Here is a 26,695-nt window from a genome sequence, read left to right as displayed (position 1 = left end):
TTGATATGTCACATCGACCAAAGTGCTGCAAAAATATTAAAACAAATGAAGCCATTAAGAAGCAATTAAAACCATCGGGTAAACAAATCAAGCCATTAAAGGCAATTAAGAAAGCCCATCGTGTGGTAATCTACAGGGCTCGTTAACAGTGTAGGGTAAAACTGGTCCTAATCCGGGAAAGTTTGAGGGTAGATGTCCTGATATGGAAAGAAAAACTGTTTCAAGATTTATAGCAGAAAAAAGTAATCACTAATTTGTTATGTAAAGCATAAATTTACCTATTTATTGTTATACATTTTTTCTGGCTGTGGTGCCAAAGTTTTAATTCCCCAAAGGCTGCTCAACGACTGACATGTAAAACACCGATCTTGTTTCTTGTCTCTTTGAAACAGGAACTCGGACTCATCGCGGCCTCATTCAGTCACTCGGTTTAAATTCAAGTTGATGCAGAGCTGAGGAGGTTTCAGGACAAACCGCTGGCTTCTACACTCCCCAGCGCTCTGAGCTTCATACCAGAGGACAACCAGCCATCGGGGAAAACAAACGTTTAGGCCATTTTAAAAATGTCAGAAAGCTGTCGTCTGCAGCTGACGATGAAGAGGAGCTCAGGGGACGACCACAGCATCGATCGGGTTGATATCGATTGACCCTGGACTGCTTTTATATATGTCTGCTGACTCTATATGTCTGTAGGCTGTGTGTCACATGATTAGGAAGTAATCTGATGGTTCCCCCAGATGTTAATGCAATTTACAAAAAAAAAAAAAGGTCTCCAGTGGTGGGTAGCAATTTGTTTCATACCAGCATAATTTTATGATGTTCAGATAATATTTTCTAGATAAATAATAGAGATGTTCTTTAACTTCCTATTGTACACCTGAACCTTATATATCGAGTGAAGATGCAGTAGTGATAAAAAAAAAGTTATTACTTTTCTATCAAGTTTGATTCAAAGGACATTTGGATGCTTAATGAGGTTAAAATATCCAGTATTTATTCTTTCTCTCATCCCTTATTAGATTTATTATGCCCCATATTTAATTTTTGTAATGTTTTATGGTCTCGTCTTAATCCCAAGGTTGGGAATCTAGAGCTTTAAACTATGGCTAGCTGCAGTGCAGTGCTGAGCTAATGCTGATTGCTCAAGACGCCGCGTTAGTAAAACGTGTATGCATTGGCCAACCTTGATGTTAACACCTGGATCCTTTAAGATGTAGCCACAGGGTTTTTCTTGGATGTTACTGCAGAAATTAAGCTGTGGGAATACTTCCATGTTTTTTTGCAAGATGATTTACACTTTAATGAAACACTAACAAACTGTTGACAAACTGTTGTAAAATTACGGAGTTCCTGTATTTGCTGTGAAAATGTTGAGGATTACCATCACACCTTCTCTGCCACATGTAGTGGCTTCAAAATCCAGGAGTTTGGGTGATTACAGAATAGTTGTATCTATTTTATGATGTAGAACAAAACATGAAATCAGGTGACCCATCAATGGTTAAGGTTTGATTTTGCTTCAGCCTTGTTAAATAAGCAGATCGTTTAGAAATGAAAAGCTATTATCTTTCAAATGTGTTGTCACAAACTGAACATTACACTCACTGTGTGCTAGCTGCTAGTATTAAACATTAAATCTACAGTTACAACAAAACCTAAATAAAAATCCACCCACTTCCTTGACCTAACCCCGAACCCTTCTATAACAAAACCACAGTTAACCAAAGACATTTTTTCAGGCGTCAAAAAATAAACCTTTAACAAGACCCAAAGAGTTTTTCATGTAACACTATGTATGTGATTGTGTTTTCGGCATGGTAGTCATAAATCAAACACAGTACTTAGTGTTTGTTTCTTGTTTGCAGTTTTTGGTTGTGACTGTAATGCTAACTGCTAAAATTTAAAACTTTTTAGTCTTCTAATAATACATTTAACAGTGACAGAAACAATTCAACACAGCTAAACATAAAACAATACCACAAGCCATTTAGCATAAAGGCCCAATAAAAATATGGTGCTTTTAGCTAGTTAACAACTTTTGCATGAGTTTGTGGTTCTGTCTTTTTTGCTACCTAGCTAACATGGCGACTACTTAAAAGTATTGAGCATTCTCAACATTTGGACTGTTTTAATTTCACTATCCCTATTATGATACTGACCACTACTGTTACTATGGTCGCTGACAACAATTTGACAGCAAAAGTGTAAAGTACACAATTTGAGATGCAGTGCAGTTGTCTACAGCTACAATAACTGATCAAAGGTGGCACCATTAGTGGGTGGCTGAATGCTAACATAGTGCCCGCTTTATTGAATACGTTTCTAACATTTGCATGCTAGCATACTAACATTTTACAGCAGAGCTGGGAGAGAATTAATTTGATCAGGTGGTGGCGCTAGAGGAACTGTCAGAGGATAACCAACGTTTTTATTGTTCATCCATGATAGTACATATAGCTCTCAAAGTTCTAAATATATGCAACATGGATTCATGGATTTATCCTTTGTGTACATGCATTAACTATCCTTAATGTAATATTAGCTCTTACATGCTCTGACAGACACCGTGAACTAGAAACGTTTACCGTGTAACTCTTGGTGTTATCTAATTGTTCCCTACATTGTTTGTGATATTTCTGTAATTTTTATTTACATTCTGCTGCTATTACACAGGAAGTCAAGCAATACGCAAAACCCCCCTAAAGTTCATTGAGGGGATTAATTTGAACTCAAGTACCGCATACCATCAAAGGTGCGACTTGCACACCTGTGAAATGTACATTTGAGTCAGTTTAGAGGCTTAGAAGTGGATGTAGTTGCCATAAACTTAAACTGCACTGCAAAGAGTTAGTAAATTGAGCTAGCTGAAAACCATGTTGCAGCAACAAAGCTAGTAATATATCCTTTGGATTAGGATTATTTGTCATTGTTTGGTTAGAAAGCATGGATGAACTTTTAGTTATTAGACAGTTAAACAGGACGCCAGTTATAAACTTTCTCTTGCGTGATGCATTTACATATGTTAGTCTATATTATGGTGCAAATTTGCACCAACATGAACTGGTAGTGGTCAGTTTACGTGAGTTAAACTGTCAAATCTGATGTTGTTTCAGGGCAGCTGGAGCTATACAGTTCAAATTCACTTTTACACAGAGACGAGAAAAAAAAGTTAAGAGCTTGGAGTAAATGAAGTTGTCATAGACTTTCCTTTGCAAAAAAAAAAAAAAAAAAAAAAAAGGTGAACAGTCAGCAGTGTTAATGTTTGTCTGAAAACAAGTAAACCCTAGGACACAGCAATTTGTCCACGCTAGCACGTAAGCTAATATTATGTAGAGAAAAAAAAAAAAACGGAATTCTGATTGACATCAACAAAATGTATATAATTTATATGTAAGTGCTTATTACACTGGGCACAGGAAAACAAATATTTTGGAAATCTGTCAGAAATATTTGCTTAAAACTAAAAATTATATGGTTTATTAGTCAAACTGAAAACTAATGTGGTTTTGCCCAAATGTAAGCCGCCATGCAGTTCTATTCTGAAAAGCCAGAAATGAATCAAACAGAACGTTCAGTTCGTCATTCTGCTCAGGAATGCAAGTAAATAACTGTAATTTGGCATTTTAAAGAACAAATTATTTGCATTTTTTTGGTTAAAAAAATGCATGGATAACAATAATTAACAATAACAATAAGCATCCCAATGCAACGGTATTCATGTTTGATGTGAACACACCATAAAACTGGTGAGCGGGCCCTGTAAATCTCTTCCTGCTGAGGGGCTCGGGACACATTTTTCATTGTGTTAGAAACTGAAAAAAAAAAAACAGAACAAAAGAAGCTTTTTGTTTTTAGTTTCATTTATATGGCGTTATACTTGTAAATGAATTCTGTGGAGTCAAATGATCTTCCATTAAAGTCGTAGGTAGTAAGACCAAATCTTACCTTTCTCAGGATTAATCTTACTCGCACGGATCATGTCACAGATCAAACCGATACTTAAACTTCCCAAATGCTGTCGTCTTATTGATGTAAACACTGTTCGCTGTTTTTGTCTCAAATCAATGCATCTACTGATGGTTATTGCTGCTTGTGTGGGGAGGGAAGCCTCCCCCAATGACTGTAATGTGGACTTTTCTTATTTAAAGTCTTAAAATATTATGTGTTTGTTTCACAATCAGTAGTTGAAAATACAAAACTGTGCTGAATAAAACTCCATCTTCTTCATTTTGAAAGCATTTTCTCTGAGGTGGAAAAGAGGAGGCGAGAGGTGAGTGAAACATGGAATGCTTTTATTCATCCGTTAGAGATCAGCGTTAGAAAAATGACAGTGGACAAAGGCAGTGCTTCCCCAGGAATGATTGCAATGTGTGGCGAGAAACAGATCGCAGCAAATCCACAAGACTTTCTTTGCATGTTATGGAGGAAAATATCTCGAGGTCATCACTTGGTTAAAACAAACACTGAGGTCTTAATGACGGCAAAGCTCAGAGCGCGTCCCCTTTACACTCAGCATTAACACGTGTACTGGCACATTATATACAAATGCCAAGCTTGGTGAAGTTGATCTTTGTATTTGGTACAGATTTTACTGAAGAAATTTGAGGTTTTCTGACCTGCTTCAAACACGGCTGGAATCCTTACAAATGAAAATTCCTGGACCAGTCTGATTTTCCATGTTGATGTTTTTTAAAGCTATTATTTGGCAAAATGAATCATGAAGATTATACGGTCTCCAAGATAGTCCTGCTGCAGTTCCCCCCACACTGATGATGGGCCTTTTCCCCAGCAAAACATTTTGTGTCTATCAACAATGGCCGCAGTCCACTCGGCTCCTGGTTCAGTGCGATGGCTTAGTAAATGGAACCGAGCTAGGTCAACATGTCTGCTGTGGAAGAGGCCCACACACCAAGCTCGCAGTGGGTCCAAAATTGTAATCTGACCCTCTGATCAGTTTGGTTGGCATTTCTAGTCTTTCTCTGGCTCCAGTAGGCAAGACTGTACGCAGCTTTTAACAGGAAATGTCCCAAAAGGACTCACTTAACTATTGATAGCAGTCGTTCTAACCTAATTAGTACCCAAATGGTATGATTTCATCAATTGTTGATGTTGACGTGTGATATATGGTTTTTGATGACCTTATATTGTTGCATGTCTCAGATACAAATTGGGCCTCGTTTGTTTACGATGTGGGAATTAAATTCCCCTTTTCAGTGATCGTGCTCAGAGCCCAATGCCAAAAACCTGAGTCAGCCTCTTTTGTGATAATTCAGGTTTTGTATAGCCAGCTAAAGCAGCTAAAACAAAAGCCTGGCTATGCAGAGCATGCTTATATTAAACCCCTCTGCTACATGCAGTTGTTTATATAATCTACTTCTGAGATTAATAAAATAATGTTTAAATCAAGTTTTAGGTTCTTTTTAAATTTAGCTGGTGGTAAGTGAGCCGTCTTCATCAACTATCAGATCCATCCTGGCTGTGCTGTTATCGCTGTCTGTAAAGGGGTTCGGCTACTTTGCAACAAGACAGATGTTCATGCTTTCAGACAATCTCAGCCACATTTTTCTTGTGCAGAGCATCAAAGGGGGAACAGAAAGCTTGGGAACAAACAGGCTCGGGGGAATAACGCAGTGCGACGTCACCACAGATTGTCTGTCATTGTTGTTTTTTTTTCTTCTAAGTAATGACAAAAGAGGCCTGTTTTTTCCTTCTTAGCTGAGTTTGTGTGATTTATTGCTTGACGATCTCATGTGCCCAAGCCGATGAAGTAGAAACTGTTCTTTGAAAAATAAACTTTTACATTCCAGTAGGAATAACACTGCTGTCTGCACATACCGCCCTATAGAAAATATTCAGTGTTATATGAATGTTCCAGTTTGAGGCCAAGTACCAGTGCATCGTAGAGTTCGTGCTCGAAAGCTTCTCACACAGCAGGGAAATGTCCAGTCTGACAGAATATCTTAACAACTGATTCCAAACCATATTGTTTTGTGCTACCTTGGGATTCGCTGCACTTGCAAATTACTAAACAAATCAAATTCAAAGTGTTGAAGCATGGCTGAGTTATTCAGGTCTCTTTTTGCGGTGCTGATCTGTTCTGAAAAACACCACGAACACGTGGAGTCGTATCTCAGCACTCAGCAGTTGCATAATTAATTCACATTTTCTGCTCGGCTCCTTAAACAGAAATTAATCATGGATGGGGCTCCGCTAATGAGGAAAAAAACCAAAAACAAGGTTTCATGTCCGGAGCCACGTTTGGTCTCAAAAGGTTTTTGGACCCTTTACTAATTTAAATCACATACCATGAGAAGAAACAAAAGAATCACGACATGAAAAAATCAACAAGGTCTCAAGTTACATTCAGCTGGAAAAACAGGAGGTAATTAAAAAAAAAAAGTATTTGTAAATATTGGATTTAATTCGGTGGAATAATCGGACACCCATGCATGCAGCCTCGTGGTGAGAGCTTGCAGCTCCTTGTGCGAGTTTCTCTTTTTCACCCTCCAATAACCGCATGAAGACGACGTAAACAGCAGCTTTTAAGTCGGAGCGGGATCACCAGCTAGCTGTTAAGACGGAAGCGACACACCTGTGAGATTTCAGTGTAATCATCAGGATCATCAGGAATGCATAATTGCAGAGGAATTAAACTTGTTCTGGGGAGGCAGCTTTGAATAAACAAACAGAAAGTCCTACCTTTCAGCATTTAAACCCTGTTAAAGTAGTATTAAGGCCTCATAGTTAGACTTGCACACATGTTACAGAAATGTTGGAAAACAACCGGATGTGATCATTTAGCATGATTTTTCGTTTCTGCATAGGGTTCAATGCAAAACTTCCCCGCCCTGCCCCCACTGAGGAACCAAAAGCCAGTGAGAACGAAAACTCATCAAACGGAGGAAAAACAAAAGGACAGTTGAGAAAAACAAAACGCCGTTCACGTCGAACGCCTTGGAGTCAGAACCTGTGCAGCGCGCCCGCACTCCATCTGTGTCAGGTAGCTGGTGCATTCGTCCCTTTGTTTGCAGCGCGAAGCCCCGCCTCCGGGCCCCGTCACTTGAACATGCTCTGCAGCATGGCTGTGGCGTAGGTGGGCCGCGCCTGCCGGCTCTCGATGGCGCTGCGGAGGTACTGGATCCCGCCGCAGCGTTCCCAGATCTCCTCGAACTGCCGGGGGAGGATCTCGGCGCCCCGCTTCCTCGAGAGGCCCGTCTCCTCCAGGCTCAGCTCGCACATCTCCATGTCGTCCTTTCCTGTGAGAAGAAACGAGTCAGAAAAGAAAAAAAAGACGTGAAACGCAGTGATGAGGAACTCAAACAAGGCCAACTGCACTGTCAACAAAAATGCTTGCAGAATAGTTTCACACTGGAAAACCACCACGAGTCTGTGGCAATAGTTCACATCTCTCATTTGGAAGTTTTACTTAACTGAGAGAACCAAGTGCAGATGCCTGTTGTATAAAGAAATGTATTTCTCTCTGGATAGCAAAGTCATTTTAGCCATTTTTCTTCTTTCAATGCATTCATTTAATTATTTACTATTTTAGATCCTCTCCGATTCTAAGTTTGCTCAAAGTTTAATACAAAGTTAAAGAATAAATTAGTTAAAGTGTAAAGCTGCTATTAGTCTCAAATAGGAAAACAATGGGAGAGATGTCTATGAGAGTTATAAACCCTTTAAAGAAAAATATAAAAGTTGTGTTAATAATAAATGCCACAAAATAAATGTAAAGCTAAATATGATTGCATATTTACACAAATCAGTTTGATATTTAACAAAAATATCAAACTTAAATAAAATGTTGAATGCTAACATCTTGAACACATTTCTTTGTTGTGCATATTGTTATATAATGCTAAACTAACGTTCGTAAGGTTAGCAGCCTTAACAGCCTTTGTTTAAAAAATGTAAGAATTTTTAACTTCCTCTGAAATATTTTGTTACGACACGAGAATAATGTTGATAATAATGTTCTGATACAGTATATATATATTTTTTTTTACCATGTTAATAGCTCAAATGTATGTACTTAGCATGTTAGCATGCTAAAATACTAAATGTATAAATGTTGTTAAACTGCACCATAAACTAAAAAAGTTTTTTATCTCTAAAATGGGGAGAAATTATGGTGGTAAAATTAGACATTATTGTGAAACATGTTGACAACTGACAAAAAACCCAGAGCTGCTGCTAGCATATCTAAAATGTTAGCTAAAAATAACGTCATCTTAAATAGAGATTATGTAAATGGGGTTTAAATGTGAACAAAGGGAAAAAAACACAATACAAAGTTTTTCTAAATATTTCACCAATAATCTTTTTTTATAGATGTGGTTGCTATCTACTTTTACATTAGAGGCTTAAACACAGCCAAAGTTTCAAATAATGAGTTAAAAGTAGCTAAAAGTAATTTTGCTTCATTTTCAACAGGAACAGCAGACAAACATCGTGACTGCCGCAAAGTACGAGCAGTACAACTGACAAGCTCCTGGTGCTGCCGGCAGGCTTCCAGAAGCTGGCCAATTAGATGTTTGGGGGTCTTTAAAGGAAGGGCCCCTCAAGGAGACAAACGCTAATACAGAGCATATTTATACTCAATTTCAGCTCTTTTAGCAGACCAAATGTTCCCAGTTAGTGCAAATACACCTCTGTAATACTAAAAAACTATACAGCAGTACAACACTGAAAATTAAAAACCAACAACCAAAATTTTATGGGCAGAAACATGAATTGCGTGTTTAGGTTAACTAAACCCTCTTAAGATATACTGAAGGGCATCCTAAAAGGCCAATATTTGATCATTCAAGTCTTTTGACCTGTCAGTCAAGCAAAGCTGTTCTACTAGAGTCCCAGAATGAAAATGGCCCTGAATGATACTGCCTCTTAATATCTGAAATCACAGAGTGTTTAAGGCCCACTTTAACAGTCTGAATTAAATCTGTAGCCCTAGAAGCATTCAATGCCTTTATTCCACCAAACATATTCAATGCTTGCAATTTACATTCAGTGTGTATCTACAGCTGTTAAGGCAATAACAAGTTGCAGCAGTGTGCTCTCTGAGTGTCATATGAGGCAGTTACTCACCCACATACTGACGCCGTCTGAACACAGCGGCTGCAAAACAGTGGCTGCAAAACAGCAGCTATTTCCCTACGACATGAGCTTTCTGAGACCGACGACCTCACAGTGTTCAAATCACACATCCTGCACAGCCGTGACTCGCTTTCATAAAGCCTCAAACCCACAGACGAGTGCAGCCCTCAGAGCCAAATTAAAGTTGAGAAATATGCTGCTAGGAGTTGTGATGTTTGAACTCATCAGCACACATATGCTCAGACAGGTGGGTGAACAAAACAAACGCTTCGTTTTTTCCTTCTTTACTGTTGTTGTACTCGTCATTTGGTACAATCTGCGATTTTACAGCTTGTTCTGACACAAACACTCACTCAGGCGCTTTCATTTAATTTGGCAAATTGTGGGAGGATGCAGCAGCATCTGTGGATATCTGTTATATTATGTTATCAATAGAATACAAATATTACACTTTGCTCTGACAAATGTTGGAGTTTCAAACCTTTTTTCTTTAATGCAACTGGAAAAAGATTCCAGATTGTTTTTCTTTGAAGTGCTCTGTATAGAGGACAATTAAAGAAATCCCAGGCACACTTTAACAATTCAAAGTAAATGTTTATCCCCAGTTAAACATTTACTTTCATAAAATCTCTTTTAGACACGGGAATTAAAGAGCAGCATATCAGGTCAATCAAGGGATTACATTTAAGTAAAAACTGAATGTTATCGACAAGGTAAACTGTTGGAATGAGGGAAATTTCTGAGGAAAAAAAAAGGAAGGCATTTATGAAAGGCACATATTCAGGAGGCTTGCAGCTGGATAGCGTAGTGGTAAGACTGCACGGCTTTGGAATGGGATTCGCAAGTGCGATTCCCACCTGGGGGCGCCTGTATCCAGTAAGGGTCCTAGGCTAGACCCTCTCTACAGACAAATATGAAATATGATAAATATGAAGTGAGGTGTTGAGGAAAATTGACGGCGAAACAAGTAGTGTTGCAACATTTGGAGTATTTAAAAGTAGAAAGGGAGGCAGCGCCTTCAGTTTTCAGGCCCCTCCTCTATGGAGCTTCCCATTTGGATTCAGGAGACACTCTACTTTTGAGATTAGGTTTAAACCTTTCCCTTTTGCTAAAGCATATAGTCATGGCTGGATCAGCTGACCCTGAATCCTCTCTTAGTAACTCTGGATAGGTGTAGGCTGCTGGGGGATTCCCATGATGCACTGGGTGTTTCTTCTTCACTCCCTATGTGTTAATCGACCTCTCTGCATTAAATCATTCTTGTTATTAATCTCTTAATCCTGTTAAAAGGGAGTTTTTCCTTCCCACTGTCACCAAAGTGCTTGCTTATAGGGAGTCATATGATTGTTGGGTTTTTCTCTGTATGTATTATTGTAGGGTCTACCTTATAATATAAAGCGCCTTGAGGCGACTGTTGTTGTGATTTGGCGCTGTATAAATTAAATTAAATTGAATTGAACTGAATAAAGTCATGTAGAATGAAAACTGCAGCGTATCGCTCTAATGTTCTGATAAAAGCTGACGCGTGATTTCTGGCATTCTCGAAGGAGAGCTCGTCAAATCGCGGTTGATGATTCGTTGCACGGGCCTCCTAAAAATAAAAGCCTCTGCGTCTCTACGGAGAACAACCTGACGGTGCATTATGACTCGAATATAATCAATCTGCTGCACTCGCACAAAGTCAAAGTCTTGAACATTGATTAACAGCGAAGTGCTGCTTCTGATTTCATTTCTTTCTGTGGCTGTCGCAGAATCAACTCATCGATTTTCCTCTCCACCTCCACCCTTTCTTCTCGTTTTTTCTTCTACTCTTTAACTGCTTGTTTCCTTATGCCTGTCACTCACTCTGTCATACTGTGATGCAGCCCAATGGGTGGTGTAACTGTGTTTAACTTGGTGCATATATATGTTGTTTCATTTAGTCTGTAGATGGATAGACTCTCAAAGAACAGAATAACCCGGCCACTGTCGACTAACATATGTGTGCAGAAATGTTTCCAACACAGGTGAATGTATAACGTAAGGTAAAGACAGAGATTTATTTCCATGCTCAGTCTTTGCCTCCCTCAGATATCTGGGTTGTACTGACCTGCCACCAGTAGGATTGGGTGTTTATCGGGATGCAGCTCCATCTGCCTGGCGATCCAGGGTCCGTCGAAGTGCGCGTACCACCAGCCCTTCTTCTTGTTCTGGGGGTCCTTGTACTGGTCGCTCGGCCGGATGAACGGGATGCGGAAGTAGCGCTGCTGCCGGTTCATCGCCACCTCGTACTGCCGGGCCGGTATAGGTGGGGCTGGGTTCTGCTGGGCTGTTGATTGGATGCAGAGGGAAATATATTAAAAAAAAGTTAGGAGTCTTTCATAAATCAGAGACCATGTTTACATGCAGTAGCCTGGGAAGTGGTTATGGTAAATGTAGCTTATCCCGTTTCCTGTTTATCAACCTGTGCATTAACTTATGAAGCAGAGTAAAGACAGAGTTCTTTGCAGACTAAAGATAGACAAAAACATGTTGTTGTTGTTTTTTAAAAAAAATAGTTTTCTACTTGGAGACGAGGGTAAGAATTTCAACAAACCACACTAAGGCTCAGAGGATGTTTAAAACTTTAGTTTTTTGCTTAATGACATGAAAGAAAAGGCTGGAGTTTTATCTGAACTTACTAATTCCAATGTTTACAGCTCGTTTTAGTGTTTTAGCTAAAAGCTGCTCGGCCTTGTTAATTATGCAAGAGACACAATAGTGAGTTGCAGTGAGCATACAGACATTAACAACAGCTGCCTGAGCACAAATTACATCTGACATTCTCAAACTGGACAGTTTAAAGGAATATTTTTGCATTTTACTCAGTAGCACTCCAAACAGCAGCGACCGTTTAGATTAGCATAAAAACTGGAAAAGAGAGGCTGATCCTGGTAAATAATATCTACCTTCAACCTCTGTGAATTCAGTAGATACAGTTTTACATACATTTAATCTGACAAACTTTAAGGTGTTTTAAAGGCACATCTAATTAAAGCCGTAGGGGTGTCATTGGTAGCTTCGTAACCTTCAAGTTTGTCCTTTTTTCTACTAGAAGATCTGGTTACAGGATGCAGCTTCGTGTTTACCAGCTGACATGAAAGTCTTTTAAGGCAAACTTGCATATACCAAATCTGCAATTAAAGTACATTAAAATGCAAGTGATTAAAAAAAAGCTTGACCTGTGTTGAGTTTAAATGATCTTGTTCTTGACATCAACACAGCACTGTAAGTCAGAGGCTGCTTGACCTTGCGTCAGTATTCCCCTAAACATACTTAGAAAACAGGAAATACTTTGTATCAATAGGTAACTTCACATCTGAGCAGACAAGTATCACATGTGGAGTTCCCCGAGGTTCCATCTTGGGACCCCTTCTGTTTAACATTTACATGCTCCCACTGGCACAGATTATAAAGAACAACAAAATAAACTACCACAGCTATGCAGATGACACAAATATATATCACAATGTCACCAGGAGACCGAGGCCCTGTACAGGCTCTTGGTAAATGCATTGAGGAAATTAATGACTGGTTGTGCCACAATTTTCTCCAGCTAAACAAAAACAAAACTGAAGTAATAGTCTTTGGATCCAAAGAAAAACGATTACAGGTCACCAGAGAACTTCAATCTATACACCTAAAAACCACAAACCAGGCGAGAAATTTGGGTGTAGTGATGGATGCAGACCTAACTTAGAAAAACACATTAAGACAATAACAAAATCAGCTTACTATCACCTCAAGAATATTTCAAGGATAAAAGATCTGATGTCTTGGACCTGGAAAAACTAGTCCATGCATTCATCTTTAGTAGGCTTGATTACTGTAACAGCCTCTTTACAGGTCTACCTAAAAAAAAAATCAGTCAGACAACTACAGCTCATTCAGAACTCTGCTGCTCGAGTCCTCACTAAGACCAAAAAAGTGGACCACATCAGTCCAGCTCTGAGGTCTTTACACTGGCTGCCTGTCCGTCAGAGGATAGACTTTAAAGTTCTGATGCTGGCCTATAAAGCTCTGAATGGTTTAGGACCAAAATACATCAATGACCTCCTGACCCAGTATGAACCTTCCAGATCCCTCAGGTCATCTGGATCCGGTCTTTTATCAGTTCCCAGAGTCAGAACCAGACACGGAGAAGCTGCATTCAGCTTTTATGCTCCTTATATCTGGAACAAACTCCCAGAAAGCCTCAGATCAGCTGAAACACTCAGTTTATTTAAATCCAGGTTGAAGACTCACCCACCCAGCTGCATTTGAATAAAGCACCAAATCCACACTTTTAAGCTTAAATTTCAAAACTTACATTTAACTACTGATTTTATCTACTGTTCTGATTGTATCTACTGTTTTTTTAATCAATTTTAAATCATGCTTTTTATTTGTTTTTTAATGTCTCTGTAAAGCACTTTGAATCACCTTGTTGTTGAATTGTGCTATATAAATACACTTGCCTTGCCTAAACGATGGGAATCTCAACACAGGAAGTTCAGAAAAAAAGTTAAATCTCTTTTTCCAGCGGTCATCTCCATCAGTGCACTGAGTCATCTTTGAAATGCATGTAAAGTCTGACAGGCCTGCACACTTTTTGGATGAAACAAATCCAAAAGCTTTGTCTGCTGTTTGTGAGGACAGCAACCAGCATAAACTCAGGACGGGCTCATATCTGATTGTTGCTTTTGGCTCTCATGCTTAAATCTTACCCTGCGCTTGTCTACGATTCACATGGACTCCTGACCACGAACCTTCTACTGAAATGCTGCTTTATATCTACAGCTGTTAATACACAGGTCAAGGCTCAGGAACAGGACTAAACACAGAATCTCAATCAGCACAACCTGGTCAAATGTTTGATCTCCTTTTCATATTTCCCATTAACCCACAGCATGTAAACATGAAGCCCCGTCTGCTGTACTCCCATTAGGTCTGAACAAAGAGCCCATTCCCTGGTCTCCATGTCTAAGTGCAGTCAGTGAGTCCTGCTGTTAGAGCTGAGGAGGAAGAGGAGGAGGGTTAGAGATCACAGCAGAGCTGGTGGAAGAGCAAAGAAATCAGCGAGACGTGAAGCAGATGCCAGATGTTTACGAAGGGGTTTGTACACTCGTGAGAAACATTTAAAAAACAATTTGCATCTTTCTAAAAAGTGGAGTGTAAAGTAATACTCTACAGAGATTGAAGAAGCTTCTCTACGTGATAAAGGACATTTAATCTGCAGAAAATCACATTTCAGAAAGAAACTCACAAAATAAAATCTAGTTTTCGATTCATGTCAGCTCGTGTTGATATAAATTGCCTTTTTGTTCCATTTCTCAAGCTGACAAATGGAAGAAAAAGGCAACGTGTTATTTTAAACCTGGTTTCAAACATCTTTAGGTCTGTTTGGTTTTGGTTTTTTGCAGCGTTTCAAAAAAAAGTGAGAAAACCATCTTCTACAAAGCAACGCTTTGTTTAGCCGTCACCTACAAACCACCTCAGAAACCAAGAAAACAAACTTCACCTCCAGGCGTCAGCAAACTTCAAAAGAAAAACGCCAAAAAAGAGGGGAAAAAAAAAATCAGCTTTCTTTGTTTAGAATGTATACCTGTTAAAATAAACCTCTTTGGTCACTCAGAGTTCAATCTCCCTGTTGTGCCTTGCTCAGCTGAACAGGCTGTCGTGTATCTAAACTCTTCATTAAGTCTGGAGTGAGGGGAGTGAGCCATCTGCTTCACTGATGACTTCTTTTACTACGTTTCTCTTCCGATCAGCCGGCGTGGCGGCCTTTTCCTCCCGTCACAGCGCAGTAAACATGATGCTATCATCCCTCGCCAAACAGAAGCCAACTACCCTGAAAACCCAGAAAGCCTTCTGTCCTCCTCTCCCTCCCTCTCCTCTTCCTTGAGAAGTCCTTTCTGTGGGAGTATCAATAACAGCAGCCTAAAGAGCTCGCAGGAATATCCTCCACTCTTTATCAAAGCGTTATGGCTGTCAGGCAGGCGAGAGCTGGCACCAGCACGCTGCTCGTAAAGACAAAATGGTGCTTAAAAAAGAAGCCCAAATAATGTCTCAATACAGGCAGCAGTTGCTACGGAAACCCATCCACCATCTATTTCCTACTCCTACCACAGAAAAAAAGTACGTTTACTAGTGAAAGCACAAGCCTGAGGCCAGCAGCGATCCCAGGGCTGAGCGGGAGGGGAGGAAGGGGTTAGTAATGGTGGCGGGGTGTAAGTAGCATTACACACTAGAGGACCACTTACATGCTGTTTTCACAGGTGGTGCATGATCTGAAAGTAAACATGCCAGGTTACACGTACACACACACAGGAAGTGATGCAACACTGAAACTTTATGATAACAGTGATGAATGAGAACATGAGAATGAAGACATGAACACTGACGGTATCAGACAGCACCGCGCTTCGACATCATGTCTCAGTCAGGTGTTAGTGAGGCGTGTTCAGCAGCGGCAACGAGAAAAAGGGCGACACGGAGGAACGGAGAGTCAGATTTTTACACGTAACTAAACATAAATATGCGACTCATCAAATCTAAAACTTTTGGGGGCTTTAAATCTGCGTCTGCATTGCATCTGCTCCGTAACCTGTTGCACATCACATCGATGCAGAGCACGAGAAGATGTACTGCCACGTTTGTCCTGCCGTTTCCTCCGGTTTTAGAATGAACCAGTACCAACATGATAGAAACCCCATCGCCTGGTGACGGGCAGCAGGCTCTTATACAGACTACATCTGAAGCTCTACGCAAGCATAAATCATCATGATGGTTCTGTCGACACTCTGGTGCAACACAGCGGTGCAGCACCACGTGTGAAAACTGACACACGTGGTGCTAATGAGTGTGGATGTTAGACAGAAAACCAGAGAGGGGGTTGCTCACGTCAAAGACCCTGGGAGTGATTTGGGGATCGGATATTATAAATACATGTCATCACCTTCACACACGGAGCCACGGCCACCGTTAAAGCCGGATCTTCTGACGGCTGCACATGTCACATGTCCGGAGTCGAAGCAGCAGCAGGACAAAAGCTGCGACTCTCACATGAAGGATGAGGGATAAAAGAGAGTATGCGTGTGGGGGCTCGTGGACCAATCTGTAGTCTGAGCAGTGCACACAATAGACAGCTCTGAATAAGAGCTCTTTGTCGTCATGACAACTCAACGTGTGGCACAAGGAAATGAGGCGATGGCGGTGGAGAGGTGAGAGGCTGAGTCCATTTGCTCGTCTTGTTGCTGACTGACAATCACGGCAAGCTGTCAGCGACCCCGACAGACCGAAGTGCTCGTCTTTATAAAGTCTGGCATTCAAATGAAGGCATTGTTTGGTCAGAGTCCAGCACGGTGAATCAGTTTCAGATTTTGGAGACTTCAGAGGTTTAAAATCGCTCAGAGGAATCTTTAAGGTCAGAGGATCTCATTTATAAATGTGCACAAACCAAATCCGTCTCACCGTTCTGCACAAATCTGAGACTCCTTCACATCCAAACAAAAGTTGACCTCTGTGACCTCTGACCTGCAGGCTGTTCAAGGCTCAGTGTGTTTCTCTCTTCCTGTAAAGCTTCGGGTTGTTTCCTTCTTTCAAGTGTAAGTTTAAACATAAGAGAGAAAGATTAAATGGATGAGAGACCTTTGTGGCCACAAGGTTATACAAAAGGAGTTAGAAGTGTTCGAAAAATGTTTTTGAGGTACTTTGAGGTACTTTCAACGTCAATCTGCAAACGAGAGAGCTGTTTTTGTACCAAGTGCATGAAAAATGCAGAAAGCGTTTCACTCGCTGTGGGAAAAACACAAAGAGAGACAGCTCCAGAGGAATAAACGCTGCGGCGCCCGTCATACCGTAGTCGGTGACAGATTTCGGTGCTCGCTGCTCTGTATCGGTGTTCCTCTTCTTGTTCTTTGACTTCCAGGCGTGGTAAACTTTAAGCCGGCGGTGGAACTCCTCTCTGCAGGCGGCCAGCAGCTCGATGTCTGGAGGAGACAGGATCAGAAAATCAGGCAGAAGAAATACTGACAGCTTCTGCAAATACATTTCAGAGACGTACATCGATTTGAAAACTGGAGAACCTGAAAGAACCGAGAACTTGGACGAATCTGTGTAAAAGTCATATTCAAACAGAGAACCATGAATCTGACAGGAGTCTGAACCCCGTCGCTATGGAAAAAGCAGTGCTGTCCTTCCGATTTCATCAACTCCACCATTATATTTAATAATAGTTAATAACAACATGCACTGAAAGCTTTGGTGATAATTACATATTGAAAGTGGGCTGGTTCTTGTGCACCGCTACTCTGAGCACTCAAACTTTACACAGTTCGCCTCATTCACAGTTTCACACGAGCACTTTTTCGCGGCTCTTTTTATTTAGGTGCTTACTAGCTGACATTCAAACGCATTCATACTCTGATGCATTGGAGACCAATTTGGGGCTGGTATCTTGTCCATGCAGACTGGAGCCGACAGGGATTGAACCAACAACCTTCTGATTAGTGCTGGCTGCACATCTTCCTCCAATCAGCCACTGAGTCATCAGGTTTGAGTTCAAGTCGGTGTTAAAATCCGAGCTCTGTTCTTACTTAAGTGGGGAAACCATTTCTTCACTGAGCTGGCTTTCACTGTTTCTGTCATGTTCAATTCAATTCAATTTTATTTATATAGCGCCAAATCACAACAAAAGTCGCCTCAAGGTTGAAACAGCAAAGAGGGTGAACACAAACTGAAGCAGCGCACGGCTGACCGATTCACTGGTTCAGACCTTTTCTGTGGATGTCCGACATCCCGTCAACCGGGCTTAATTCTTACTGCATAATCACAGAGGCTGCAGTGGACCAGGTGCTGGGAATCCATATTAAACAGAGGTTACCTGACATTAAACTCCCTCATTCATGTTTTCTTGAGGCAGCAGACGGTGTTTGGCTAAAGGCTGTATCAAATAAAGGGATTATAGCCTTTTAACAGGCAGACACAAGTATAAGGATGAGTAGCAGCGACCATAAGACGTAGAAGGTCACTGAAATCCGGGCCTTGGATGGCAGACGTGACAGGCCCAGCGACAAGATCGCCCTCAGTGACTTCCCCGCTTGTTTCCTAAGCATTTAGGATGAGAAATTCTCCACAGGGTTAAAGGGCAATCAGGGCCATGGCCACTAGTCACCAGCTGTCAGAGAGCAAGCACTGAGTGAAGGTTGGTTTGCTTTATCTGTGGCTGTAGATTTAAATTCTCCAGCTGGTTTGGGTTGCCTGATTGCTAACATTTTGGAAAAACAAATCTTCTCTGTGGATTTTTATGTACATAGATGTTATTTATGAACTTTTTAGGGTACAATTATACAGCTCTCTATGTCCACAAACCTTTGGCCATAAAAAGTACAATTTGTTGACAAAAAAAAATCCACATTATTGAACCGTTAAAACTCACATAATTAATATTGGCAGATGGACCAACTTTTGTTGATTCCCCCACACACGGCGCTGATGTTCATCTCAACATAATCAATGTAGTGCGCGCGCCCCGAGAGAAGGCAGGCAGCAGCATTAAGCACACATTTCATCTGGACGATTCAGATAAATGACTTCAGTAATATATAAAGAAAGAAAGGAAATAAAGAAAGAAAAACACACACATTCAATTTATCATCCAGAGTGCGAAGGCTAACACCAAGCAATGAGATGCATAATGCACACTAAGTGCTTAGGTAACGCCAGACGAACAAAAAAAACATCCTCCGTTTGTTGAGGCGAGCGGAAACCTCTGCAGAATACGCTGCGTGTCAACAGGCCCTCGACGCTGGACTTTTTTATTCTGCTGCTCGTGATGATCCGTAGCTGTGGACGTGATCGCATCAGTATGCGATCCCCTCCTCTGTCTGGGGAGGTGAGCGGCCTGTTAAACGCTGACCGAGTCATTCTATGTGTTTATATGCGGCCGCCCGCAGGCGACTCTCAGCACATTCATTTCAGAGAAGCCGGCGGGCGTCGACCCTCCTTGTCCCAGTCCTCCACGCTTCCTGCTGCGTGGATAAGGACAGGTGATCTCTGAGGTTAAACTGAGAAAGAAAGAGAGGAAACAGGCGGATATTCTCCTCTTGGCTGTTTTCTTTAAGTTTCACTTTCTTTTATAAGTGAATCAAAATCAAACCAAGGATGAAAGTTTGTTCGTCCACTATCAGAGTCCCCTGATTGGATGTTCCACCTCCTGTACATTGAGATAACGGCTTCAGGGATGGAAGACATGTTTAGATCTTAGATAAAGCAGGAACTGCTTTGTGTATTGATGACAAAAGCTACAATTTTACAGCCGTCCAACTCAGCAGTAACACCTCAAACAGGGTTCTGAGGCTTATTAGACCACTTTCTTCCTATTGTCCAGCTTCTGGTAGCCTGCTGAGGGGCAAAGCCAGCACCTATGGCCTCTTTATCCACCAGTTGGTATGGAAGCTGAAGAAAAACTGGAAGCCTATTAAGTCAAATAATTTCTGAATGGAAATGCCCAAACACCTGAGACAAGCTTTCAGCACCGTGGTGGAGGGATGATGGTTTGGACACCTTCCAGTCACTGAGTGGACCATGAACTGTATATCAAAGTACTCTATAGACACATGAGGCCATCTGTGCCACAGATAAAGCTTGGACCAAACTGGGTCACAGAGAAGAACAATGATCCCAAGCAAAGCAGCAAATCTCCAGGAGAACGGCTGAAAAAGCAAAGAATCAAGGTGCCCCAACAGTCCGAAGTCCAGACCTCAACCTGATTTAAACACTGGTGCAGGACCTTGACAGAACTGGACATAAACAAATCCCTGCAGACCTCAATGAACTGATGCAACACAACATTAAAGGGTAAAAATTTGGCCTTTTATGGTAGAAGAACATTCCTGCTCTTGTCCTTACAGCTAAACCAGCAAATCAGCCAGAGCAGCAGTTAAAACCAGCAGCCTCGCTGCTATCATTATGTAGTAACTGAACATATTCCTTAAAAAAAGACCTATATAGACATATTATATCTGTATTTGTTGCCTTTGGGTCTCTTTCCTGTCTGTGCAGGTCCAAATATGAAATCACACTTTTTTTTCCTCTAACATTTTTAAATTATATAACAACAATTCAATAACAGTCAAATTTGGCACAGGTAACACATTCTACATATTCTGGATAGGATCATCAGCCGCTTTTTAAATGTCAGTGTAAAGGTTGAGTAGGTTCGACACTCTGATATGTTACAGTGATATCACCTCGTACTGAAATTCTTCTGTTTGACAAAGCACCTGCTACAGCTGTGGTATCATCACGATGAGTTTGGCTAAAAGAGTTGTCCTCTGTTCTGCTCGACCGGCAGTTCACTCCCACACGAGAGAAGTGGTCATAAAATGAAGCGGCGTTTACAAAAATAAAATTAAGTGGTGTGGAAAGCGAGCGGTGGCAAACAATTCTGTCAAAGCTGCCCATTTGCTGGAAACAAGAGGAGTGAACTCTTCACTCAGAACAAACAGCCTTTACGACCATTTAGCTATTCTCAGAGCGAGGATAAAGGAAGACCATGGGGTCGATAAAAATAACAGCGGTCTGTCTTAGGGAGTGTGAATACAATCAGCAATTCCCATCAGTGTGCCTGTCATTGCACCGTTAAAGATCAGATTTCTATCCAAGCGCGCTGATAATGGAAAAAAGTTTAAAAATAAAAAATCAAAGAGCTCATCCTCTGAGGAGTATGAACATTCTGAGAAAATTAGGATTTTTCAAGTCTGCCAGTCAAATTGAGCCATTTTAAATATATTTCGCCTCACAGCAGTGCTGGAGAAATGTCTACCGGATCCATTATTAATCCTCTGAGGACCAAGAACAGTGACTTTAAAAAATTTAAGGAGAGTCTGCTCAGTTTCCAGAAGAAGTCCATCACGAAAGTAGCTTTAAAGTACCAGTGAGAACAAAGGAACAGAGAACATCAAATTTAAGGAAAATGTGGACATGAAGCTCTGAGTTTAACATAAAGTTTAGGAATTTTAGAAGACAACAATGGACATTACAGGTTCATTAAAATCTAAAAGGTTCAGCCTCTGGGAATATGAATATACACAGTAAATATGTCCATTACATATTAATACTTCAAGGCAAGGTAAAAAAAAAAAGGTTATTTATATCATTTACAATCTTAATCTCTAATCTGACAGGCTGAAAAGTTGGAGTTGAAAATCACAGATTTCTGGTGATAAATTATTAAAGAGATCTTATTTTGAAAAGCACTTCTTAAAAGGCAAAGTCTGGACTTGATTCTCTCGACAGAGCAAAATGCACAAGGTCAATGCATGAAACTAATTCAACTTGAATGTGGCACCAGGGTGAAGCTCCCACTGTGTCCAAAATGGGAAAGATTCATCCTTTGGGAACGTTAAGGTACTCAATATGTGTACTGTCAGTTATCTGAATAATTTCCTTGCAGCTGTCAAGCATCAACCTCTGGTAAGTGGTTCATCCTCTGAGAACGTTGACTATCCAATAAAAAAAAAAAATTTAATGAGTGAAAATTTGTCTTTGTAACCCACAATGGCACGTAGAATGTCTAGTTTATGCTTGGGGAAGTGTGGATAGCCATTAAATAATGTCAAACAATTATCTTTATTGGAAAACTATCAGCGCAACAGTAAATAAGAAAACACTCACCACATGAGGTATTGATGGCGTCACGCAGCTCAGCATACTTCCACTTGCTCAGCTCGTACTTCTTGGTGCCCGCAGCCGCCTTGGACGCCTGGACCTGCGGACCTCTAATACAGGAAACAGAAGAAGGATGCAAGAGGTGAGTGACATAGACCCACAGCTGAGAACTGTGGGGGACCGTCAGCAGGTGATCATTTCCACCGACACCACATCGGTGAGTTTACTGAGGGGGTCGCTGTTAGGGTCATTAAAGGACTGTGCCATGCACCCAGTTGGATTCTTCATAGGTTTTCCATCCATCCATGATATAAAAGTCACAAATTTATTAGGGAAGAAAAATTTACGAGTTGTTCTTATTGTGCGTATTAGTCAATTATTTATTTATTTATTGGCCTACATGGTTACCTGCCTCCAATCTACACTGGCCCCTTTACATTGTTTGAGTGTCTGACTGGGCAGGTTTCGGGTTGGTTTCTGTTATACGGCTCTTAAACTTCAATCTAGTGTTTCCCAGAAGTCTCTAAGAATTTGAAACGTGATAGCCATCTATAGATGCGAATTGTTTCAGCAACCCAGTGAAGAAATCAAATTATCAAGTCTTTGTTCAACGTACAGGATGGGATCATTTATCTCAATCTTAAAATACTGAGACAAACTTCAGTCATGTTTCAGATTTTAAAAGTCCTGAAAAGAAGCTCTTTGTGAGGAATTCTGGATCAGGTCCATTGAACTGAGGTTATTAGGTTTCTCTAGCTTGTGCAGATATAAGATTAGTTAAAGTGGTGGCTTCAGAGGCAAAGGATGCTGCAGACCTGCAGAACATTCATTTATAAAGACCTGCAATTCTGTAATTAATGGTTTTATTATTATCTGGAACTGATCTGCTAATGTTTCATAGTGTAATCTGTAACTAAGAATGACTTAAGTTGCCAGGTTGTAGAAAAAACCATCCAGCATTAAAGTTTGATTTCCATTTTAGCTTTTGAAAGCCTCCAACGGGCCTGTTCGACCATTAATCTTCAGTAAAGGAGCCGCAGGATATCTGGACCTAAATCCCATTTATAACTGCACACTTGATGGATTATTGCGAGGATCAGATTTTAATGATTTCTTATTAACATTTATAATTTTGGGTCCTGGAGATAAATGATCGCACAGCCCAACAGCGGCATCTCAGAAAAGAAAAATAACGCAGGGGAAGGTTTTCTACATCCAGGCAACTCAAATGTTTTCTTCTTTTTTCTGATGTGTGAAGCATAAGTGGGACGGTTATTGATCATTAATGAAGTTATGGTGTACAGAAGTTTGGTTCATATTTCAACCGTTTGCAGTGAAACATGGCTCACAGCCGCTGGAGCCCGGAGGTGGATATGTTTGCCCAAAGCAATGATGACAAAAACGACTGAATTGATGGAGATGAACGGCCTTAACTTTTGCACAGAAGTGATGACAAACCACGATTTGTTGGCCGGATGTGTTCTATAACGCCTGATTGTGACTTGAATAGTTCATTAGGGTGCATGGAAACACAGTCAGTGACGCATCCCACATAGTAAACTCCACCCAGGTGAAAGTCACCAGGTGAGACAGGAACCAGTTTTCCACGAGGAACAGAAGCAGCGCCACGTTCTTTAAACAGCTGCTGGTTCATTATGAACGTCAGGGTGAGGAGGACTGAGGGTGTCAGACAGCAGCGTTATAAAGAAGGAGAGGACCAGAAGAACAGAAGGTGTGAGTACATCATTAAAATGCATGCTGTTTCAGTCTCTAGGAAGCCACACAGCACCTCCATTGTGTCGGCGTGTGGCCGCCACAGCGTGACGGCTCGCTCTGTTAAATTATGAATGACCGTTTGACAGCAGAGAACAGCGGCTACCCTCCAGCTGCTCGCTCCTCTGCGGCGCTGCTGACAGGCCTGATTAATCCGTGACCTGGATTTGCCCTTTTTAGAACGCCGGGAAGTTGGAGGCGGGACCCCGCTGCTCCTCTAATCCTATTGGATCTCATGTTTAGCCCGAGCTGGGCCTCAGACCCGGGGTTGCTGAGCGTGTTTTCACAAGCACGTGGTGACTTTGGCGTGCTAAGTGGCCAAGCGCTGCAGTCACCTTCTGCCCCTGCTTCCTGTCGCCAATTAACCGCAGACAGGCGAACACGGGAAGCAGGGACTGGCACGGCTTCAGCTGACATCACTCATTCACAGCAGCGGGGATGCTGACAGGAACACGGGCAGAAAACAGCGTATGCTCGCAGTAATCTCACGGGACCGGCAGTTTAACCTGCTATAGGTTAAAGGTGGAATAACTCTCTGTGGTGGAGTTTCAGGAGGAAGAATTTGAACTCTAAATCTCTATTAAAGTCATGGCTTTACATTTTTGGGCAGTAAATCACTGGAACTCGAGTTGCTCCTTCAAAGGAGCATGTGTTTCAAAGTGTGTTTCAATTGTGTTTCATCTGCAGAGGTAATTACAGAAAAAAGCTGTTTGTGTGGCTGAAGACAAAGATCTGGAACTCTGTACTGCATGCTTTCCAGCATTAGGATCAAAAGGTGTACCACCTGAGCAGCACCTGCCGGAGCACATGCACTGTGTCCTTATCTCATAGGTCCAGGTTTGACTGTGCTCTCAGCTGTTTGCTACGCATCATCCTCCTTTTAACATCCAGTCAGAGACCAAAGAGAAAAACCTTGAAGGAGATTTATTCGGCTCATTCCCAGCTCCATGTTTTTATTCCTGGACTCCAATAGAGCAGCCCTTTGGTTCATCCTCTGTTTGCAACATTTTAGCTCCTCCCACTTTGGGCCAACATTCTTCTGACTGGCTGCCCCTCGTTAGAGAGTAAGTGGGTGGGTTTTCTAACCATATTAGACATATCGCCTCTATAACATCTTGAAGAGACAATATTCAAATTCGAATTTGAATTTAGAAGAAAAAAAACTGTTGGAAATAAAGCATTTGGACCCTGTTTTAAAACAGCGCTTTGAGAGAAAACAAACTACTTTTTATTTGCTTCCAAAAATCCAAAACATCTAAAAAGGTTTTCTTAGTAAATTTTTTTTTTTTTTTTTTTAAAAACTAGGAAAATATTTACATTTCCAAATAAATATTATTATCATTAACATATCAGGACAGTAAAGAAATTTAGATCAAAATCATTTTGTCTCTGAAATGATGAAGTGAACATTTCAACGTTTAAAGCTGAGCTGGACTTTTAATAAGCAGCAGCATAAAATCCTCCACTAACTCTGCATTTTTCTGAAAGTTACAGCTTTTATCTGTAAAATCTTAAAAACAGGAGCAGCTGGAGCCTCTGCGGCGGCCGGGCGATGGAGGCGGGAAATAACAGCTGGGTGACATTTAACGGGCCACGGCGTCCCCGTGTACACGGCCGACTTTCAAAATCACAAAAGAAAAATAAATCATGTTCTTTACAGTGGAGGCTAAATAGTTATTATTAACCCTGTAATCAACACTGCTCAATTTACTTTTGATCATCAACAATCAAAAAATGATTCAGTTTTAGTTTTTGTTCAATTCTCATTAAAATTTTCTATTAACTTTGATCAAAGAGTGAGTTGATTGGTCATTGAGGTGTGATCCACATAGACGGTTTCTACCCACCGAGCCAGAAGTTCGGACATTTCCCTCGCCATTTCCTCCCTAAAAAGCACGATGTTAGGATAAACTGTTAGTATGCTGCCGAGACATTTACTACAAAATACTTCATCACCATCTTTTTCACTAAACAGGGACAGCAGGTAAGTGAAAGGAAAACAAAGAGAGGGTTAAAAATGAAGAAGAAGAAAAAGGAAAAACAGAAGTTGGTGTTCATGCACTTCGATTTTTAAACAGCTGAAACTACAACACGACAACACTTGTTCACACTTCTCGTAACTTCACAGATGATCAGAAACGGAGGAGAAGCTCATGCTACAGTCACACTGTGTGCAGTGATCATGTGATCTCGATGCCTTTAAAGACCGGAAGCAGGTCTGCAACCACTCAACAGTCAGTCTGCTATTGGTCTGGACCACTGAATGTGGTCATGTGATCAATAATAACTGGGATAAATCTGGGAATATCGCAAGTCTGTTGCTGTTTGCATACACAGAAATTCAATTCTGCTGCTTTCACACAGGAACATAAACATCCGAGTGGAGTCTTCTGTCGTTGCACACAGCAACCATCTAAAATCCTTCTTAAACTGGTCTAAGAGTGACAAACCGGTATCGGTTGGAGACATTACTGGCTACAAGCGAAAGATCCCGTGAGAAGACGGGAGGAGCATGTAATGTAAAAACTAGCAAATCGAACATGCAGAGCTACCTGCTGGGCGACGCCGCTGAATGAAGGAGCAGCTAAAGGTAGCTTTCTGTTTGGAGACAGGTCGACTCCCATTAGGCTGAGACATCAGAGACCTCAGCTTCGACCAATTCTTTGTGGTATTTTCACTCTAGTGTGACGGAGACGTTACTTGTCCTGTTTGTTACAATTAAACTTTCTTTTTGTCCACGTTATAAAAAAGGTCCCTACGGTGCCGCCCACAGCTCGGCTTTCTGACTGCAGAAGCTCTGAAGCCTGCGAGCCTGCAGACCTCCAACTTCATCTGATAATTCTTCTCATTACCAACATGATAAGCTTGTGCACGGACGACCTCGTTCACTTCAGAAACATGTATTCATTATGTCGTCTCTGGTCACACGTTTAATGGTCCGAGCCTCCTCCTGCGTGCGAGCCATTAACGACGCTCCTGTGATGTTTACACGAGTCCTTATTAGGCATTAAACGGAGGAAGGTGAAATCAGGCAGGAAGCAGCTGCTGTAGTTAAAAGAAAGCAAAAAAAGGTGCAGCGGGCGTCATTATGCGGCCGCTGAGCCATTAACTAAACGCTGTCGCGCTGAGTCCAGAGGTTCAACTGGCAACAAATCAG

General features: G+C 41.2%; 2 protein-coding genes across 9 annotated transcripts in view; one reads left to right on the top strand and one right to left on the bottom strand.

Moving 5' to 3' along the window:
* The window catches only part of LOC101475174 (uncharacterized), a 61,733-nt gene extending 58,359 nt beyond the window's left edge, over nt 1-3,374 (top strand). For both annotated transcript variants that reach the window (XM_076874187.1, XM_024799000.2), the window contains one exon: nt 393-3,374. The gene's annotated coding sequence lies outside the window, so the exon portion shown is untranslated. The remainder of the gene's footprint in view (nt 1-392) is intronic.
* Nucleotides 3,375-4,271: 897 nt separating this feature from the next.
* Nucleotides 4,272-26,695, bottom strand: part of myo6a (myosin VIa) — a 157,095-nt gene continuing 134,671 nt past the window's right edge. For 4 of the 7 annotated variants that reach the window (XM_076874191.1, XM_076874190.1, XM_076874192.1 and 1 more), the window contains 5 exons: nt 21,772-21,875; nt 16,953-17,084; nt 15,357-15,383; nt 11,186-11,404; nt 4,272-7,256 (listed from right to left, as the gene is read on the bottom strand). In XM_076874191.1, coding sequence (XP_076730306.1) covers nt 7,057-7,256; nt 11,186-11,404; nt 15,357-15,383; nt 16,953-17,084; nt 21,772-21,875 — 682 coding nt within the window. In that variant the 3' untranslated portion in view covers nt 4,272-7,056. Of the gene's footprint in view, nt 7,257-11,185; nt 11,405-15,356; nt 15,384-16,952; nt 17,085-21,771; nt 21,876-25,385; nt 25,425-26,695 lie in introns of all 7 variants that reach the window. The other 3 variants (XM_076874188.1, XM_076874189.1, XM_076874194.1) reach the window with 3 other exon arrangements.

This window comes from Maylandia zebra, linkage group LG15, assembly GCF_041146795.1.
Source record: "Maylandia zebra isolate NMK-2024a linkage group LG15, Mzebra_GT3a, whole genome shotgun sequence".
Classification (NCBI taxonomy): Eukaryota; Metazoa; Chordata; class Actinopteri; order Cichliformes; family Cichlidae; genus Maylandia; species Maylandia zebra.
The sequence above is the reverse complement of the archived record's forward strand: the minus strand, read 5'-3'. Positions and strand labels throughout refer to the sequence as shown.